This window comes from Bos mutus, chromosome 1 (genome assembly GCF_027580195.1).
Source record: "Bos mutus isolate GX-2022 chromosome 1, NWIPB_WYAK_1.1, whole genome shotgun sequence".
Taxonomy (NCBI): Eukaryota; Metazoa; Chordata; class Mammalia; order Artiodactyla; family Bovidae; genus Bos; species Bos mutus.
The window spans coordinates 3,673,948-3,693,251 of NC_091617.1; the positions used below are offsets into that span (position 1 = coordinate 3,673,948).

General features: G+C 43.3%; 1 protein-coding gene across 9 annotated transcripts in view; it reads left to right on the top strand.

Moving 5' to 3' along the window:
* The window catches only part of TIAM1 (TIAM Rac1 associated GEF 1), a 464,589-nt gene extending 445,738 nt beyond the window's left edge, over window positions 1-18,851 (top strand). For all 9 annotated transcript variants that reach the window (XM_070367203.1, XM_070367213.1, XM_070367198.1 and 6 more), the window contains 5 exons: window positions 6,293-6,351; window positions 7,278-7,380; window positions 10,392-10,479; window positions 12,458-12,630; window positions 16,389-18,851. In XM_070367203.1, the coding sequence (XP_070223304.1) occupies window positions 6,293-6,351; window positions 7,278-7,380; window positions 10,392-10,479; window positions 12,458-12,630; window positions 16,389-16,858 (893 nt within the window). In that variant the 3' untranslated portion in view covers window positions 16,859-18,851. The remainder of the gene's footprint in view (window positions 1-6,292; window positions 6,352-7,277; window positions 7,381-10,391; window positions 10,480-12,457; window positions 12,631-16,388) is intronic.
* Window positions 18,852-19,304: the final 453 nt, after the last annotated feature.

The window sequence follows — 19,304 nt, forward strand, 5'->3', positions numbered from 1 at the left end:
TTAGTTTTCTCGTACTCTAGGGTCTTGGAGTCAGTGCTCCCACTCCAAAGGCTCAGGGCTTGATTTCTGGTCAGGAATGAAGATTCCACAAGTGGTTTGTTATGGCATTAAGTGAGGTAAAACAGATACCCCAAAATGAGAAACCAAAGATGAACCCCAAATAAATGGTAGCTGCAAAATCAGGCAAATAATAATTAAAATAATGAATATACACATATACATATACACCCATGAGCAAAGTCAGAACAGTCCAACAAAAGTAAAGTGCAATAGATTGACCTGGCAAACAAAGGAAACCAAAAATTACATGTACCAGTGAAGAACAAAACTAACCAGAGCACAAACTGGGAAAAAACTGAAGCACGGTGCCAACTGGGGAATAAAGCTATGAAAATAAAGCTAACAAATATGTTGAGAGGAAAGGAAAGAAGGAAAAGAAAGAATAGATATGCAAAGTTAAATAGAGGTAGATAAAGAAGGTTAATGGACAGTTATGACCAACCTAGACGGCATAGATCATGGCATCTGGTCCCATCACTTCATGGCAAATAGATGGGGAAACAGTGAAAACAGTGTCAGACTTTATTTTTCTGGGCTCCAAAATCAGATGCACATGGTGATTGCAGCCATGAAATTAAAAGACGCTTACTCCTTGGAAGGAAAGTTATGACCAACCTAAGTAGCATATTAAAAAGCAGAGATATTTGCCAACAAAGCTCCGTCTAGGACCTTCAAGGCTGTGGTTTTTCCAGTGGTCATGTATGGATAGGAGAGTTGGACTATAAAGAAAGCTGAGTGCCGAAGAATTGATGCTTTTGAACGGTGGTGTTGGAGGAGACTCTTGAGAATCCCTTGGACTGCAAGGAGATCCAACCAGTCCATCCTAAAGGAGATCAGTCCTGGGTGTTCACTGGAAGGACTGATGTTGAAGCTGAAACTCCAATCCTTTGGCCACCTGATGCGAAGAGCTGACTCATTTGAAAAGACCCCAATGCTGAGAAAGATTGAGGGTAGGAGGAGAAGGGGACAACAGAGGATGAGATGGTTGGATGGCATCACCGACTCGATGGACATGGGTTTGGGTAGACTCCGGGAGTTGGTGATGGACAGGGAGGCCTGGCCTGCTGCGGTTCATGGGGTCGCAAAGAGTCGGACATGAATGAGCGACTGAACTGAACTGAATATATATTAAAGATTAACTGCAAGGTGAAAAGCACAATAGGAAAAGCAAATAAAGGAATAAATGTAGAAAAAATAATAATAGCTTTAAAAAATTAAGAATTAAAAAAAACGAGAGAGAAAATAAAAGAAAACTCCACAGAACTGCAAAACCCCAAAGTAGAGGCAGAGTTTATAAAAACAACAAAAAATGTGGCAGAAAAACAAAAAGCTCAAAAGCTTAGTTAGATTTCATAGTGCCAATAAAATTGACAGCTACAACAGAGTGGGGGGAAAAAAGAAAAAAAATCCTAAAGAATCAACAGAACAAGTCAAAACAGAAGAATAATAAATGTTTTTCTTGTCACTGCTGTCAGAGTCCTTCCCCTCGCTGGGGGTCACAGTCCACCTCACGTCCCCAGGAAGCCCTCCAACACTGTGCTGATCTCTGGATCTGCTGTGGGGTCAGCTCAGATTCTAACCTGGTCATATTCCTTTGTGTTCTTGCCTCCAATGTCCGCAGCTATCAGAACTAGTGCGTTTTCTTTTGTGGGAGCTCTCAATGTCCTTTTATATATTCCATAGACACAGAGTCTGCCTAGTTGATCTGTGGATTTAATCTGAATCTTGTACAGCTGGTGGGAACGTTTTGGGTCTTCTACCTTAGCCACACTGCCCCTGGGTTTCCATTGTGGTTTTATTTCCAACTCTGCCCTGCTCCACAGAGAGCAGGATTGCTCCACAATCCCTAAACTCCAGCTCCCAGCCGCTGCACCTTCCAGGGGACCTGCGTCCCCATCTGGGGTATGCATGGCTGTGGAAGGACTGTCTGATTCTCATTCCATTTAGGCTGCCACAGATCAGCTGTTTCACTCTCCCCTTAAATGTTTCTCGTCTGACTCAGACAGTTGCCTTGATGTGGGGATTGGATCCCTGCTTTAGTTCCTCCCACCCGCCAAGGGCAGGTCCAGTCCTAGTAACACTCCTGTTTTTCCCCCTAGTTCCTTTCGTCCTACCAAGTTTTGCATGGGTCCCACTCCAGTACTCTGCCTGGCAAATCCCATGGGCGGAGGAGCCTGGTAGGCTGCAGTCCATGGGGTCACTAGGAGTCGGACACGACTGAGCGACTTACACTTTGACTTTTTACTTTCACGCATTGGAGAAGGAAATGGCAACCCACTCCAGTGTTCTTGCCTGGAGAATCCCAGGGACGGGGGAGCCTGGTGGGCTGCTGTCTATGGGGTCACACAGAGTCGGACACGACTGAAGCGACTTAGCAGCAGCATATATTCTTTTCCACTGGTCAGGTACTCCTGCCGGCTCTCAGCTGGTGTTCTGCATGCACTTCTGTGTCTGAAGGTGTATTCCTGATGTATCTGTGGAGAGAGATGAACTCTGCATCCACCAACTCCTCCACCATCTTGTTCTCTCTGTTTACTGCTTTTTAAACTCAACTCTTCTTGCATGATGTGAACAGTTCATACCCAAGTGGAACATCCCAGTGGTGTTAAAATCAGAACGCTTAATACAAAGATTCATTGGATTTCCTAATTAGATCCCTCAGCCTTCATTGAAAACCTTAGTGATATCCCTGAAAATTCCAAAGAGCCACTATTGTAGCTGTTGATGCCATCTAATTAAAAGTAATAAGCATATAAGTGTAAAGGAAAAACATGTTACCAAGTATGATATTCAGAGGAGTTAGTGGGGTAGTGTTACATGCTGGTGGTTTTTGATAGGAGTGGGTATTTTTGACAGGGGAAGGGATACTCTTTGTTTCATTTCCCATCCTTAATAGTTCTGTTTATAATATTGCAGTTTCTTTCTTTTTTAAAAAAAATTTATTTACTTATTTTTGACTGCGCTGGGTCTTTGCTGCTATGCAGGCTTTTTCTCTAGTTGTGGAGAGCAGGGCCTACTCTGTAGTTGCAGTGCATGGGTTTCTCATTGCAGTGGCTTCTCTTGTTGCAGAGCTCAGGCTCCAGGGTGTGCAGGTTTCAGTATTTGCAGCTCCCAGGTTCTAGACCAAAGGTTCGATTCTTGTGGCACATGGGCTAAGAAGTTTCTTGGCGTGTGGAATCTTCCTGGACCAGAGATTGAACCCGTGTCCCCTGCACCGGCAGGCATATTCTTATCCACTGCACGGAGAGGTCTGGGAGCTTTCTGATACTTCTTAGCAGGTCATTTATGGGATGTAGGACCCTGAAGAAAAAGACCCAGACCATCTCTCTCCCTGTCTCTGGTTCTGGGCACAGATGAACCATACCGGAGGTTAGCATTGGAATTTTTCATACCTATCTTCTATATTTTACAGATTCCCTGCTGTTAGAAGTAAACAGATTTAGAATAAGAGAATTGTATGAGTGGGAGAAACCAGGAGGTTGTCAACTTACTCTGTGAAAGGCCACAGAGTAAATATTTCAGGCTTTGCAGACCCGGAGGCCACGTGTAGCCATATGCAGCCATAGACATGTGAACAAATGGGCACCACATTGGTGGGCTGAGCAGAAGCGGGTGGGCCCTACCTTGCCAATCTGTGATAGAAAAGGTCCAGGAAAATGCCAATTTTAAGGTTTGGGGCTTTTGTAACACAAGCCCAGGTCAGGGGCAGTGTGTGTGTGTTTGGCTCTGGAGGAGAGCATGGCAACCCACTCCGGTACCTGGAGAATCCCATGGACAGAGGAGCCTGGCGGGTTACAGTCCATATGGTCACAATGAGTCAGACATGACTGAAGCAACTGAGCACGCATAAACAGACTACTGTCATTATAATGAGCTATTATTTTTTTTTTTTTTTTTACGATTCCCAGTCCTTAAAAGTTGACATGTTGGCAGTTTCGGTGTGATTTTTAAGTAGCAAGTCAGAACTAACAGAGCCTTAGAAATGCATTTTGAAACAAGGAAGAGTTGCTATGAGGGAAGCAGTTAGCACTGAGCAGGCAGCTTTGGGGTTAAAGCTTGGTTGTCTTGTTTCCGTTGGAACCTCTGATCTCAGGAAATGGTGCTGCTTTTCTTCTGAAACTGAAGTTGACCGGCTGCCAACATAGCACCTTGCTGTTTTACTCCCAGGAAGGCTAGTTTGTGCTCAGGGCTGATGGTCATCACCTTTAAAAGATGAACAGACATGGTCTGTTCAGGCTTCACCCTGGAAGGGTGTTAGATGCTCATCCTTTGGGATATGGAGTGAGTGTTTTAGGCTGGCCAGGGCAGCCAGGAGTTTTGAAGGTCAAGGCTGTGTCCGAAGGGATGGGCAACACTTGGAGTTGGTTGAGTGAGAGTCACCCCATGGATTAGGCAGAGGTATTCATAGGCCGGGCTGAGGTCCACTTTGGACCTCCCATGATGATCCTAGATGGTCCAGGTAAACCGAGGCAGGCCAGTAGTATGGCAACAATTTCACTGAGTTCTGGTCCCAAGGAGGTGGTGAATCTTTGGAGATGAAGGTCACTGGCACCCTCGCCCTCTCCTGGAGGGGAGCTCCCTCACTTTTAAAGGGACCTGCTGTCCTGGCCACTGTGATCTCTGAAGGTTTCGTGGTCAGAACCAAGGGCCTCCTCAGGCAGTAGTGCACTCCTCCGTCAGAGCTGCTGTGGCCTCCTGGGGTCACTGGGAACCTCACGGTCTAGCCTCTGGGGTTTTTATGAAGTCAGGTGCTTAGACAGCCCAGACTCAGTGGCTGGGATCCCTTTCTTTGTACCCTATCCCCTCTTTTCCCACAGTGGAGAACCTGACCTGTCCTAACTGGGTAGGATAGAAAGGGAACCAGACAAATTGGGTTGGTCTGTGGAGAGCCTGGGGGCCTGTCCCTGAGAATTCTCTGTTTCTGGTATCCCCTCTGTGTGACTGACGGGGTCCCTGGTATGATTTGGGGTCAGAGTGTGAAGGGAGACAGAGGCCTTGATTCAGAGAGCCAGCGATGGACTGGGGTCACCCCTGTTGTGCTGGCCACTGGTTCTTCTTCCAGGAGGAGTTAGAATCACTCAGTGTTAAATGTGCTTGGCATTGCTTAAGGTATTCTATGGAAGATTATGCATAACGCCATTCTACCGCCTCCCCTCCACCTCGCCCCAAAGAATATAAGAATAAAACAACACACTCCTAGCTTCTAAAAACAGCTTATTGTTTTTGGATGTGGACCATTTTTCAAACCTTTTTTAAAAGTTTATTTTTAATTGGAGGGCAGTTGCTTTACAATGTTTTGTTGATTTCTGCCATACGTCAACATGAATCAACCATAGGCATACGTATGTCCCCTCCATCTTAAACTTCCCTCCCACCCCATCCCACCCCTCTAGGTTGTCACAGAGCACAAGGTTGAGCTCCCTGTGTTATATAGCACCTTCCCATTAGCTCTCTGTTTTACATATGGTAATGTATATATTTCAGTGCTACTCTCTCAGTTTGATCCATCTTCTCCTGTCCTCCATATTTTTAAAGTCTATTAAATTTGTTACAGTGCTGTTCCTGTTTTATGTTTTGGTTTTTTGGCCATAGAGGCATATGTGGAATCAGCTCCCCTACAAGGGTCGAACCTACACCCCCTGCAGTTGGAAAGCTGAGTCTCCACCACTGGACTCCTAGAGAAGTCCTGAAATGGCTTATATGATTCATCCTGTTTGGAAGAAGTAGAATTGCATTCTTCTTAGTAAACCAATTTTTATTTATTCAGGTCAAAAAGATGAATTATATTTTCTGAATTATGAGCACTGTGTAATATCATTTTGATTTACAGAAATAGAAATTACCTTAAGCACTATTATTATTATTGATGTTTGCATTGTTCCTTCAGCTGCTAAACTGGTACATTTTTGTTAAATGTGTGTAAGCTGAAGTTAGAATCTTGAAGAGAGAGTGTAGTTGAAAGATATATTTACCCCAAAGTTTCCAGTGGGGCAGGAGGGTTTATTTCCATCTATATAGGCTTCCTGTACTTATCTGGGACCTGGAAAATTTTGTCTGAACGGGCTTTTGTGTCTCTCAGATGTGCTGAGGGAGTGGAGGGTGGAAGGGGAGCTCGTTCATGGGGACTCTGTCCTCTTCATAACTGTAGTGTTTGTTACCACAAGTTATTGAAGTGAAGGGGAAAACCCAACGCCTTACGTGCCATAACCGCCTTCATTTTATGTTTTTCCAGTCTTCAAAACTGCCGTGGTCCTTGTCTATAAAGATGGTACCAAACAGAAGAAGAAACTTGTAAGACTTTTTCTTTCATGCCACAGTTTCACAGTATCTCCCCTTTCTATCTGCTTCTCAGTTGGCTCTGTGTAATTATAATTCTGAACCTTTTTCAGGCATGAATGTTTTATGATTTTTTCCTTTTTTGAGGTGTTAACTGAGCATTTGAGGAAATTGCCCATCCTGTAGGCGGCTCACATTTAAAGCATAAAAATACTGGGTCAGCTAAAAAGTTCGTTGGGGTTTTTCCATAACATGGGGAAACCTGAGTGAACTTTTTGGCCAACCCAGTAAATAACTATTGAACCTACCATGGCCAGAACTTTCCAACACTAGTTTTATCCCCTCCCTGTTCTTCCTGTCCCCAGTCTGTTCTTGTTTTGGGGTCCCTTCTCTCCTTTTCCCTTTGTCTCTCTTTTGCCTGAATTTGGTTAGCAAGCTCATTTGCAAACCCGCAGCAGATTGTCACCTGGCCTCTGGCTTGCTGCTGTGGGTGAACAGAAGTGCTCGTGGGGCTGTTTTTATTTTGAAAATTAAAACAATTTAATTTTTTAAATTTAAAAACATTTAGTTTTAGTAATGTTTTAAGTTTTATTATTTTTTTGAATTACAATTGATTTTACAATATTGTGCCAGCGTCTGCTGTACAGCAAAGCGACTCAGTTATATGCCTATAGACATTCCTTTTTAAATTCTGTTCCATATGGTTTAGCACAGGCTATTGAATACCGCTCCCTGTACTATACACTAGGACCTTGTTGTTTATCCATCCTGATATAATAGTTTGCCTCTGCTAATCCTACGCTCCTAGTCCCTCACCCCCTCTCCCCCTTGGCAACCACAGGGCTGTTCTGTGTCTGCAGCGTCACTGGTTTAGAAAGTGTGAGGGTCTGGTCCAGACTGAGACATGGATCTCATGCGCCTGGTTCCTTCTCTCCCTACAGGTAGGATCACACAGGCTTTCAATTTACGAGGACTGGGACCCCTTCCGATTTCGACACATGATTCCTACTGAAGCTCTGCAGGTTCGCGCTCTGGCAAGTGCAGGTAAACTCTGAAATGGGCTGGGTACCTCTTTCTATGTATGAACTGTTTCTCTGAATCCACACTCTTGGTTCCAACCACTCCACCATCTTTTTTCTTCTTTGCTTATGTCTCCTTTCCCTCAGTCTCTTCATTGCCTCTTATTTGCCCAACTATTTTGTTAAATGATCTAAGTGAATGGATGTCATGCCTGTACTACTGTTCCAAGGAATTCTATTTATTTTGTTATATATTTTAATAACTTTACAGTGACACATCTAAGTAGCAGTGAGTCTTGTACTTCTGGAAAGAATCTTTGAGACTGTGAACAGATAAAGCCCATGTAAATAATTTACTGGACTTTTAACTGAGAGACCCCGAAAGGCCTCCAAAGCACAAAAAAAGCCATTGAATACATTTTTTTTCCTGAAGCATTAAAAATCTTTATCTTTGTATAAGCATGAAATGTCACTTCTTCTTCTATTACCCAAATATCCGTAAAGCCAGTTGTCAGGTAGTGATGATGTATTGGGTTGGCCAAATAGTTTGTTCAGGTTTTTCAGTAAGATGCTATGGACAGTCTTGAACTTTTTGGCCAACTCAGTACTTGATTAGATGGTGCTTTAGTGCATGAGAAGAGAGGCGAATGTCAGGACGGTACTGACTTAGAATAGCAGTGTTTCTATGACTCGGGGCCCATCCAGGGCTCATTTGAGGCTGTATTAGGAAGGAGCGATTAGCGGTGATTCTCCCAGGCACACTCTGGAAGGAGCAGCTTTGGAGGTAAGTGGAAACTCTTGGAACACTCTAATCCCTGTCCCACCTGGACAGCAGGTGCAGCTTTCTGGTGGTAAAGAGAGGCTGAGAAAGTGGACCTCCGCAAGGGCACAGTCATCTGGACTTCTGTTCTGTGTTGCTGGTGTCGATGAAACAATATAGTCAGAACCTGAAAGTAGAGAGTTATTTTATTTGGTGGGAATGTGTAGGACTCCGAGCCCAGGAGACAGCATCTCAGTAGCTCTGAGAAACCTGCTCCAAGGAGCCAAGAGGGGAAGTCAGGCTATATACAAGTTTGCCACAAAGGGAGCAGGCAGTCTGAACATCAAAGATCAGGTATCGGGTTAAGAATTTAGCATTCTATGTATGGGAAGATGCAAGCCTCACCGAATCCATTCCTTTCATATGCACTTCAGCTATCTGGGTCAACCCTGTTTCCCTGTTCACCTTGCTTTTGCATTCCCCCAGCTCCGCAGCAGTCACTGTAGGGGCTGGCAGCATCCTCTGGAATGCAGTTTGAGGAGCCCTCAGTCACCTTTGGAGGCCAGCAATCACTGATGGCTATGACGTTTCTTGTTCATTAACATGGCAGGAGATATTTCATTTCACACTGGCATCTAACATGATTAACATGGCAGGAGATACTTCATTTCACACGGCACCTAACATGAGTGCACAGTTCTTTGTGTCCGACTGGCATGATTCATCTTCTCCCCGTTTGCACTTGTCGCCTCCATCAGCTATAAAATTGGCTCTAGTCCTTATAGAACCAACTCTTTCCTAATCCAGTGTCATGAGGACAAACCATCTGCAGTATTTGGTAAACCTTCAGTTAGTCACCCAAGTTAAACTAGAAATCGCTTCCTTCACAGCTCGTATGCGTCACACAAAGAGAACTCAAATGCAAAATCCACGACTGGTAAATGCATTGGGGGTGACTATTTGCCTTATGAATATTTGTCTGGCAAACCTTCTGGTCCAGAGATTTACCCTGTTGCTTTTTTATTCTGATTTGATTAGTAAAATTGATTAATAGATGAATTTTCAGGAATGTAGAAATCTTAGGTCTACAAACAACTCTAATAGTATTTTGAAGTTTGGGCTCTTAAATACTAGTGTTGTCTTACTTTACAACCTTAGGTTGTGAATTACCTAGTTCCTGTGTTTCCCTGTGCCTGGCTTATATCTGGAAAAGCCCATGTTTACAGCACACTGTAGAGGCCCTTCTCAGGCAGGAATTTTGCCTTCCTTGAAGACTGTACGTGAAGATCATAAGTTTGGAAAACAAAGCCATCTTTGTGAATGTGACATTCCATTCTCATCCTCGGGTTTTCACCCAAATCAAGTTTAAAATCGTCAAGATGAAAGCTTATTTTCATGGAGTTGTAAAGACTAGCCAACACGTCTCCTTATGAAGTACATGCCAATGGATTTGAGAAGCAGGAGATGGAAATTTCTAGATTTTTGTCTGCATTTGGGAGAACTTGTGAAACTTACTTTATATGGGTCCTGGTTGGGGTTACATAATGTGGGCATGATGAGGGTTTGTTGTGACCCGGGATTGGAGCCAGTAGGTGAGCATGAGACCTCACAGTGTGCAGAGTTGAGTGTGCCTGCAAGGAGCTGTCTCTTTTATAAACACTATGGATAACGTGCTAAAATAATATGATATTCAGGCACTGAAAGACTTAGGAATTACTTCTAAATATAGCTTATTTTTACCTTCTCAGATACCATTTTTGCTTCACTCAGATTGGGCTCTATGGGTGGACTGAGAAAGAAGAGCCCCATTTATTCCCAGGACATGCCTGTCCAGGGCACCAGGCCAGTGGGAAGGCTGTCCTGCTGATGGAAAGGGCCTGCCTCTCTTTATCACTGGCCTACATTGGAATCTTGGGCTGCATCTTGTCCAACTGTTGCCAAAACAATGAATTACTTAATTAAAATAGTTCAGCCAAATGGGCAGTGAAGCTAAAGGGTCAGTTCTTTCATCAGTATGATTGACTGATTGTCCTTTTAGACGATCCAGAGGGAGATTTTAGCAACTGGAAATTTTCCAAGTGTTCTTTTTTTTTGAAGCCATTAAGCTCTCAGTCACTTAGCCTCTAGAGATCACGGGACAGGAATGAAGTTGCTTTGGTCTTAGGCGGCTCTGCACTATTTAATCTGGATACCAAAGCATGCAAGATGCTTTTATAAAAATGCAAATACATTTCTTTGAAACATACTCTCATTCATCCTTGTTTTAATTTACCTAGATGCAGAAGCAAATGCGGTGTGTGAAATCGTCCATGTAAAGTCGGAGTCTGAAGGGAGGCCGGAGAGGGTCTTCCACCTATGCTGCAGGTGAGGCTGGAGCCATGCAATGCGGGCTGTGCTGCCCAGGGAAAGGGGTGTGACTGTGCTTGGTGTCCCCAACCCCTCGGGGTTCTCTGGACCAGCCTGTGCATCCTTAGAAGCTATATCCTTTTTCCTGTGCATTTGAGAAAGTACTTAACAATTGAGTAAGAGTCATCGGATCAATTAATTTTATTATAATACAGACAGTAACCTAGTCAATTTAGTATCTTTCTAAAAGGAAATTGGAATTTTCGTACATATCCAACATTCGAACGAGGGCGTCCTTCCCCTGTGTACATTTGGTGGGTTAGAAGGACATGGTTGTCTTACAACGTTTGGTTTTGGGGTTTGGGAGCACTGTTTGTACTGTGATGTCTCTGAGATGCAACAGATGGGAGAGTCAGCGGGGAGGAGGGGAGCACGGTACCGTGTTGCAGGGATTCATCATCATGCAGAGAAAATTCAGCCCAGGGAGGCTGGCGCAGGTGACTCGGGGTCACCTGCAGATCTGGAGTGGAAGCTGAGCTTATGATATGGGCTTCTATTTATTTCTTCTTATTCTTACTCTCCCCTCCCCATTCCCCTCTGCTCCTCCTTCACCTCCTTTTCTTTGGGCTCTTGAGAATTTGAGAATTGTCCTTTTCTCAAGTGCAGCCCATACTCTCAACAGAATAAATATTTTATGGTTGTTAATAATGTTTTACAGTGTGACTGCTGATATAGTAAGATAACACATTTACCAAACATCAACTAGGCTAAGCACCTTTCATGCATTATTTCAGTTAATCATCCTGAGGTATTTATTCCATTTTTACTAATGAAGTGTCAAGGCTCATAGAGGCAACTTTGCTAAAACCTTACAGCAAATGAACTCTGAGTTCAAACTCAGTGGGTTTGACTTCAAAGCCTCTATTCTATATTTCTGCTTCACCTGTCTGTGTTGGATGACAGGGAACAATAAATCCAAATCCTGGGAATCTGTTGGAACTAGAACAGGAATTTTTTTCAAATAATCTGTGTGTGGTTTTGCACCACCCTTACCACATGTAGCGCTACCTTTACCACATTATCTATTTAGGCTATATACTTGTGATTTTGTTGTTGTTAAATCCACAGGGTCCAGTGAGCCTGCCCCAGAGATGCCATATTCATTGTTAATAGGGAATACCAGGTAAAACTTACCTGGGTAAAAATATTGAGATCTTAGCAAGAAAAATAACTGACCTAGGATGTACTTTGGGAATTGGGACTTGGGAAGATTTTCCAGTTCTTAATAATGTAGCTTTAATATTTTCATGTTGACATGTGCCATGGGAGGCATTGATATATTTAAAACATTACTGACCAGAGATGTATTAATATGTCTTTTTTATTGCCCAAATGTTATCGACCGGAGTTGTTTGAATTTTAGCTTACATAATATTGAGTTGGCCAAAAAGTTCGTTCAGGTTTTCCGTAAGATATGATGAAAAACCTGAATGAACTTTTTGGCCAACCTAGTAAATCACTGGCCACGGATGTTAGGTTCTGTAGAAATTCTCCAGTCAGTAATGTGTTAACAAGGAGGCCCAATTAGAGGAAGGTCAGGGTGTTGGGACATTATTTCAGGGGCACTGCAGAGCTGCAAGAATCTCTTAGTTCCTTTGTCTGTAAAAACTGTAGAATGAAAGGCTCTGCCTTAAGTCCTGAGAGCAGACTCTGGCAACTCTGTCCGTAAAATCCATCTCTCCATCAGTCTGTTCAGTAATGGGGTGCTCTGTCCCAAATTGGCTGCAGGAGATGAGTCACAAAGCATAAAGGGAAAGGAATAGGTGTTCTTTATCTCCAGCAATGAAAACACTCCTCGGCAGTGAAATTGGAGTGGTGGCCCCCCATCTTTAACTTTGGTCCTCAGGGATATTTGTTTGACTGTACCTGATAGCATCAGAAGTTCACCATGTGTTAAGTGCTGTTTCCCCAACACGTGTAAATCTTCTTTTCATAGCTCCCCAGAGAGCCGAAAGGATTTCCTGAAGGCTGTGCATTCCATCCTGCGAGATAAGCACAGAAGACAGCTCCTGAAGACCGAGAGCCTTCCCTCGTCCCAGCAATATGTCCCTTTCGGAGGAAAGCGGTTGTGTGCGCTGAAAGGGGCCAGGCCGGCTATGAGCAGGGCAGGTACTGTGGGGATTCAGACGTTCAAAATCCCCGTCACCCCCACTCCACTGTAGAACTGACGTCCTCGTTGAGCAAGACTTAGATGTGGCCTTGTGGGGGCTAATGTTGGAGTACATTCTTTCCTGGTGTGAGGTTCCCTGTCTTTGCCTCCCTCCGTTGATTTAAGCCTCTCGCCCTCCCTCAAGCTCTCCCTTGGCTGCCCTCCTCCTCCTGGCTGGTGAGCTCCCCCTCTCATTCGCCGAGCCAGGAACTGAGCGCCTTCTCCTACTTGGAGGGGCTTGTCTTAGCCTGCTTGCCGAATGAGAGTTGCTGCTTTGCATGACAGCCAGCTTTGTCCAGCAAAAAAAAAAAAGCAGTGTGATGTCTCAGCAAGGTCACAGCCCACCATTCTGAGAACATGGTGGCTTTGTCCTCCAGAAACACAGCCAGGCCAGTTCTCAGTAGGGAGGCCATGTTTGGTAGACCAGATGACCCATCAGATGTTACCCTCACCTGTGCCTGCAATTTTAATTTTAGCTTCTGTGTTGATTTGGGGCAGCCTTGAGCTGCTATTAGAAAAGAAGAATCTGGAATTTAAATGGTCTCAGAGTAAATACTCTTTTAGGGCTTATTATATCACCTTAAAGCAGTAAAGATCAATACTACCACCTGTAAATGGCATCAAAATCTATCTAGAAAGAAAGATTTTTTCATAACACTTGGGTATTAAAGATACCAAGATTTAACATTTTTATCACTCCTTTCTTAAGAAGCAGTCCAAAATTTTGCAGGGAACATTCCAATAAAAGAGGCTTCCTTTGCATTTGCCAAAACACCTTCTGTTCTGGTGAATTTTCTGCCTGTTCTCAATTGTGTTGAAGAGGCAGGTATGGCACTGTGAATGGCTGAAGGTTTTCATAGACATAACCTGCCTAGCTTGACAGGGTATATTACACTCTAAGTACCTTAAGTTTAGCTGATGTTAAAGGGACTAGTTACATCTATTCTTCAATTAATTGCTAAGTGTTCATTGGAAACCTGGTATGCTGAACACCTAGCACTCTTCTGGGCTTGCCAGTATCCATACTTCCCCACCCACGATTTCTCCTGGAGTCCTCATGTGTTAAATAGCTTTGCTCATCCCTTTAGAGCTCATAGCAGAGAGTTTCACCTTGGAATTATCTCATTTGTTTCTTTTACTTTCCAGATATATTTAATTAGGATTGGGACTGTGTGTCCCAATCTCAGGAAAACCCACCTGTCATTGGCCAGGTGTTAGTTGTTAATTGGTAAACCTAAAGTTAGAGCTCCATTCACTTTGAAACTAAGCATTTGTAGTCTGTGGGACACTCAGGCGTTTTCCTGCTGAGATCCCTTTGGAAAGAAGACAAAGTTACTACAACCTACTCTGTTATCTTGAATATCAAGAGAGAAAGCCTTGATGTCAGAGCCTAATGGCTCATTTTTGGCTGAAGAAAGTCTTCATCACTTTGCTTTTGAAGTTCCTCACTCTCATCATTCACATTAGATGATTTGAAAATGGTGTTTGAGTGGGTCAGCACTGTACTAGCTAATCAGTCTTAATAGTGAATAATGGCAGTACTCAAGTCAAGGATTGTCTCTTGGAACCCCGTAAGACTGGCTGGGTTATTATGTCTTCTTTTAGTAAAGGATAGATTCTTATGCTTCATTGCTCATTGTCGTGATTCACGACACCCAGCTAGTTTATTTTTCCTTTTGCTCTTGTTTGAATAGAACAGTAAAGGCAAATATTCTGCCTCCCTTCACCAAATGTCTGCCAGTGATCCAACTACACATTTTTTTTTGTTTCAACATTTTCTTATGGAAATTCTTAGACATATAGAACAAATGAAAGAATTATACACATTCCTACCTGCTGTATGTAATTAACATTTTTATATATTTTCATTACCACATATCCATCCATCATCCATCAACTCATCTTGCTTTTGACACGTTTTCAGAATACAGACAGAGCCTGGTAGGCTGCAGTCCATGGGGTCACTAGGAGTCGGACACGACTGAGCGACTTCACTTTCCCTTTTCACTTTCATGCACTGGAGAAGGAAATGGCAGCCCACTCCAGTGTTCTTGCCTGGAGAATCCCAGGGATGGGGGAGCCTGGTGGGCTGCCGTCTATGGGGTCGCAGAGAGTCGGACACGACTGAAGCGACTTAGCAGCAGCAGCAACACTCCTTACCCCTAAATACTTCAGCCAGCACATCCTTGACAAATATTTCCAGTATCCCAGTTTGGAATTAAGGTAGTTCTAATATAGTGATTGGAGAGAGTCAGGCTCCACTGTGATGATATTGAGGTAAAACTGAACAATAATTTTTGCTTCTTTCCAGTGGAGTAGAACTATTTTTTTATTCTTTCTGTTTTCTGTTTTTCCGGGAGTGCTTTTCATTCCCTGCCTTGAATGAGAGGAATGATGATGGAAACGCAGGGATCTGAGACAGAGGATGGTCAGAATGGGAGCCAGTTTAGACCACTGTCTGGCTTACTGACCTTGCACCTGCTATATTTGAAGTCAAGGCTATATTTGGCAGTAATTATGAATAGTCATCTTACTTCTTGCAGCCCTGAAGCAGCTTAATGAATTTCAGGGCATAGATTTTAGGAAAGCAGCTCCTTGTTGGTGTCTAGGCTCCCCACTCCCATGGGAAAGCACATGGTACATTTCACTGTTCATGGAGGAGTGGCAGTGTTTCCCTGTGTCTTTTGTGTGTGTGTGTGTGTGTGTGTGTCTGTGTCTGTGTCTGTGTCTGTGTGATTATTTGCTTGACTGGGTGGCGTATTTTGTTTGTTTTTAGTAATACTGACTTCCTAGAGGGCAGTGAGGTGAAAATACAGAATACAGAGATTTGTTTTTCTTAACTGTTAGTCACTTTATTTTGCACTTTGCTCATCAGCTGCTTGAGTGTTGTATTATTCCTTGCTCATTCCACTCAGGCACTGGTAGTTTAATTGCTTTGTGGAAGAGAAATCGGGGATACATAGAACAGAGTCAGGAAGGGACTAAGGCGCAAAGTCAGGAAGGGACTAAGGCGCAGAGTCGCTCAGTTTCACCTGAGGTTTTGTCACAAGAGGACTTGACATCTCTGAGACCCAGTCTTTTCTGTAGTTTCTCCAAAAACAATGGTGCGCCCTTAAGGTACCTGAAGATCCTCAAGAAATGTGACATTCAGAAAGCAATATAACTTGGACCAGTATTTTTCCCTCTTTGGTACATCATTATGATTTCTCTAAAGACAGTGAAACGCTGACAGCATCTCCATCCTTACTAAATGACTCTAGGACAGCCCCTGGGGGATCCTCAGAGCACTGTGCCACAGGCACAGGAAGAAGGAAGAAGTGCTGATTAATCCCAGGGTCAGTGGTGGGCTTGACAACAGCAGGAATCTGTATTACCTGCCTCCCAGGTACACGGGTAGAGAATTGGATTATTTTAGAGGGAGTTAAATCCCCTTTTCCCCATAACCTACAACCCACCCATGTCCCTGTCACCACTCCCCGCCTCCTTGCCCTCCATTCAGTGACTAGAATATCCTCTTAAGTCCAGACATCTGTGCCAGGTAAAGCCCCCCTCCCCGCCCCCTGAGACAGACTGGACTCTAAGCCCCAAATGATACTCAGCCCCTAAATGCATATCTCATAGTCTTTTCCTTTCCTTTAGCTTGTATTTGCTTTCTGGATTTTCATCACACGTAAAGCATGTGGGGGTTTTATTGTTATATTTTTGTGTGTGTGTGCAGTGTCCGCCCCAAGCAAGTCTCTTGGGAGGAGGAGGCGGCGACTGGCCCGAAACAGGTTTACCATTGATTCCGATGCCATCTCCGCCAGCAGCCCGGAGAAAGACCCCCAGCAGCCTCCCAGTGGCGGGGACACTGACCGCTGGGTGGAGGAGCAGTTTGATCTTGCTCAGTATGAAGAGCAGGATGACATCAAGGAGACAGACATCCTCAGTGACGATGATGAGTTCTGTGAGTCGGCCAAGGGCGCCGCGGTGGACAGAGACCTGCAGGAGCGGCTTCAGGCTGCCTCCATCACTCAGCGGGAGAGAGGCCGGAAGCCCCTGGACAGCCACGCGTCCCGCATGATGCAGCTCAAGAAGCAAACCGCCCTGTCGGGCATCAACGGAGGCCCGGAGAGTACGAGCGAGGAGGTCATTTGGGTTAGGCGTGAAGACTTTGCCCCCTCCTGCAAGCTGAACACTGAGATCTGACTGTGTCACGTTCTCCCCATCCGTAGCGAGTCCGTGTAGATACGTCTCCTGCTCCCCCATTCCCACCCCACTCCACCGCCTCCCACACTCCCCCCACGGGACCCACGATGGCGGGGAAAAAAAGCTCCCTTTAAGTCGCACTCTTGCACACAAACAGTTTTGGCAGCTGACTTTGTTCTGAAGCCATGTAGCCACCCAACTTGATCATTTTTAACCACATCGGAAAGAATTGTTCAAGAATTCCAAATCAGCTTGAGCTTCTGTATATTATTACCAAGGGCTTTTATTTATTCTCAATTAATCAGGGCCTAAAAGAATAAAAAAAAAAAAAAAAGAAAGAAAAATTCTATAGCACTGGAAAGCAAATTACCCCAGGAGTTGAACTATGTACAACAGATTAGCTTAAGGGATAGCACACGAAAAATTAATAAGGACTCTATCTGAAATTAATCCAGGAGCCACTTCCTAGTTGGGAAAACAACTGTACAGCTTGCAGTGTTCTTTCTCCTTTCCCTCTTAAATGTCTGAGAATATCTGTGTATTTTAAGAATGTGTGAGGAGAGGGTGAAGATTTATGTTTTGATGAGCCTTTTTAAATTTTTCCGTTTTTTCCTCTTCTGTTTTAGTCTATGGCTGGTCTTGATGTCAGTGTTCGGAAGTTCTAGTTTTGCATAGAATTATAAAGATGCCAAACTCCTTGAAAAGAGATCCAAATTTATCATTTAAAAAACACTATTTTTTGTATTTTATCTCAGATGCAGGGGGGCACAAACAGATGAGACTTTTACAGTGTTAGTGTAACTCTGAGTTTAAAGAATGAGGATTTTACCTTTTACAGAGAGTGAGGTGTGGTGATTTTATATTTATATATGAAAGGCCAACAAGATGCTTAGGAGCAGCTTTTTTCCCAAGAAGCAGTTTTTCTTTTTCTGTTTTAATGTTTGAATCTCTATTTGAGATGGGAGCTTGGTTGGATTAAACGTGACACCGGAATGGGCAGTGTGTGTGTCTGTTGCACATGGCGGGGGAGGGGAGACTCCTTTTCACGGGGTTGCCATGGTGATCATTGGTTTTCCCATCATAGTTACATCTCCATCCATAGATGACCTACCCCTTCCCTGAGAGTCCATAACCAAACCTCTTAACAAAACAATGTTTTCAGAAACATGTCTTATATTTAACACTTTCTTCATGCCAACAAACAGGGTAAACATGCTAAAAAAAAGAAAACAACTAATGTTCTAAACAGATTTCCAAACAGGATGAACAAAAACAATTTAAAGCACTTTCAAAAAAATTTTTTTTAAAAGGTTTATAGCTTTTTTTTTTTTTTTTTCCCCATTTCACAATGTCCACTTCCTAAAAAAGGTTTAAATAATATGAAAACTTTCTTTTTGGGGAAAATATCTATTTGGTGTTTGACACATCAGTAGGTACTTTAAAGACCTGAATTTTATAGTAGCTTTAGGAATTATATTTTATAAAGATCAGTTATGAATTTATATTTCCAGACAATAGAGAGTTCAGAACATCACGCTCTTGTGCCCCTGCTTGCTTTACCTGCTTCCCCACCCTGTATCCCTTCCCTTTCGGGTTTCCAGGGCTTTGAGCTTGATCTTTTGAGAGTTTTATTCTATTAAATTTTTGCTATATCTTCTGATTTTCTTAAAGAGCTTTAGAATGGTTTCTATACCCTTTGTATCACTGCATTGTTCCATATCATCTCTAATTCGATTGTGTCTGGGTGGAAAACTGAAGCGGAGGCTTCTAATAGTCCCACTGACCAGTCCCAGTGCAACGGGTTTGTCTGAAAATGCTGGAAAGTCTGGTGCTTGGAGAGGGTGCCATTGTCTCTTGTACATAAGGTCATGACGTGTCTATGTCAAAAGTTCTTATATATTTCTTTTATAAGCTGAAAGAAGGTCTATTTTTATGTTTTTAGGTCTATGAATGGAACGTTGTAAATGCCTGTCAAACAATAAAAAATATTGAAAAGTGGACGGTCCTGTGCTTTTTTGGATGGAAGGATGGATGGAGTTTGTGGGAGAAAATACTTAAGGATGCCTTTTTGTTTTTCTAAATAATTACCATGACCATCAAGCGAAAGCTGACTTGCTGGTCCTTTAAGTTTTTAGTGTATGTTTAAACTGAGGTGTAATTGACATATAACTCTATGTTAATTTTAGGTACAGAACATAATATGTATATTGCAAAGTGATCACTACAGTAGTTAACATCATCACCATCTATAGTTATAAAATTTTTTTTCTTGTGATGAAAACCTTCAAGATCCACTCTCCTAGCTACTTCCAAATAGGCAATATAATGTCGTCAACTGTGGTCAGCATGTTGTACATTGCATCCCCATGACTTATTTTGCAACTGAAAGTTGTACATTTTGATGTCCTTTACCTGTTCTGTCCATCTTCCACCTGACTTCAGGCAA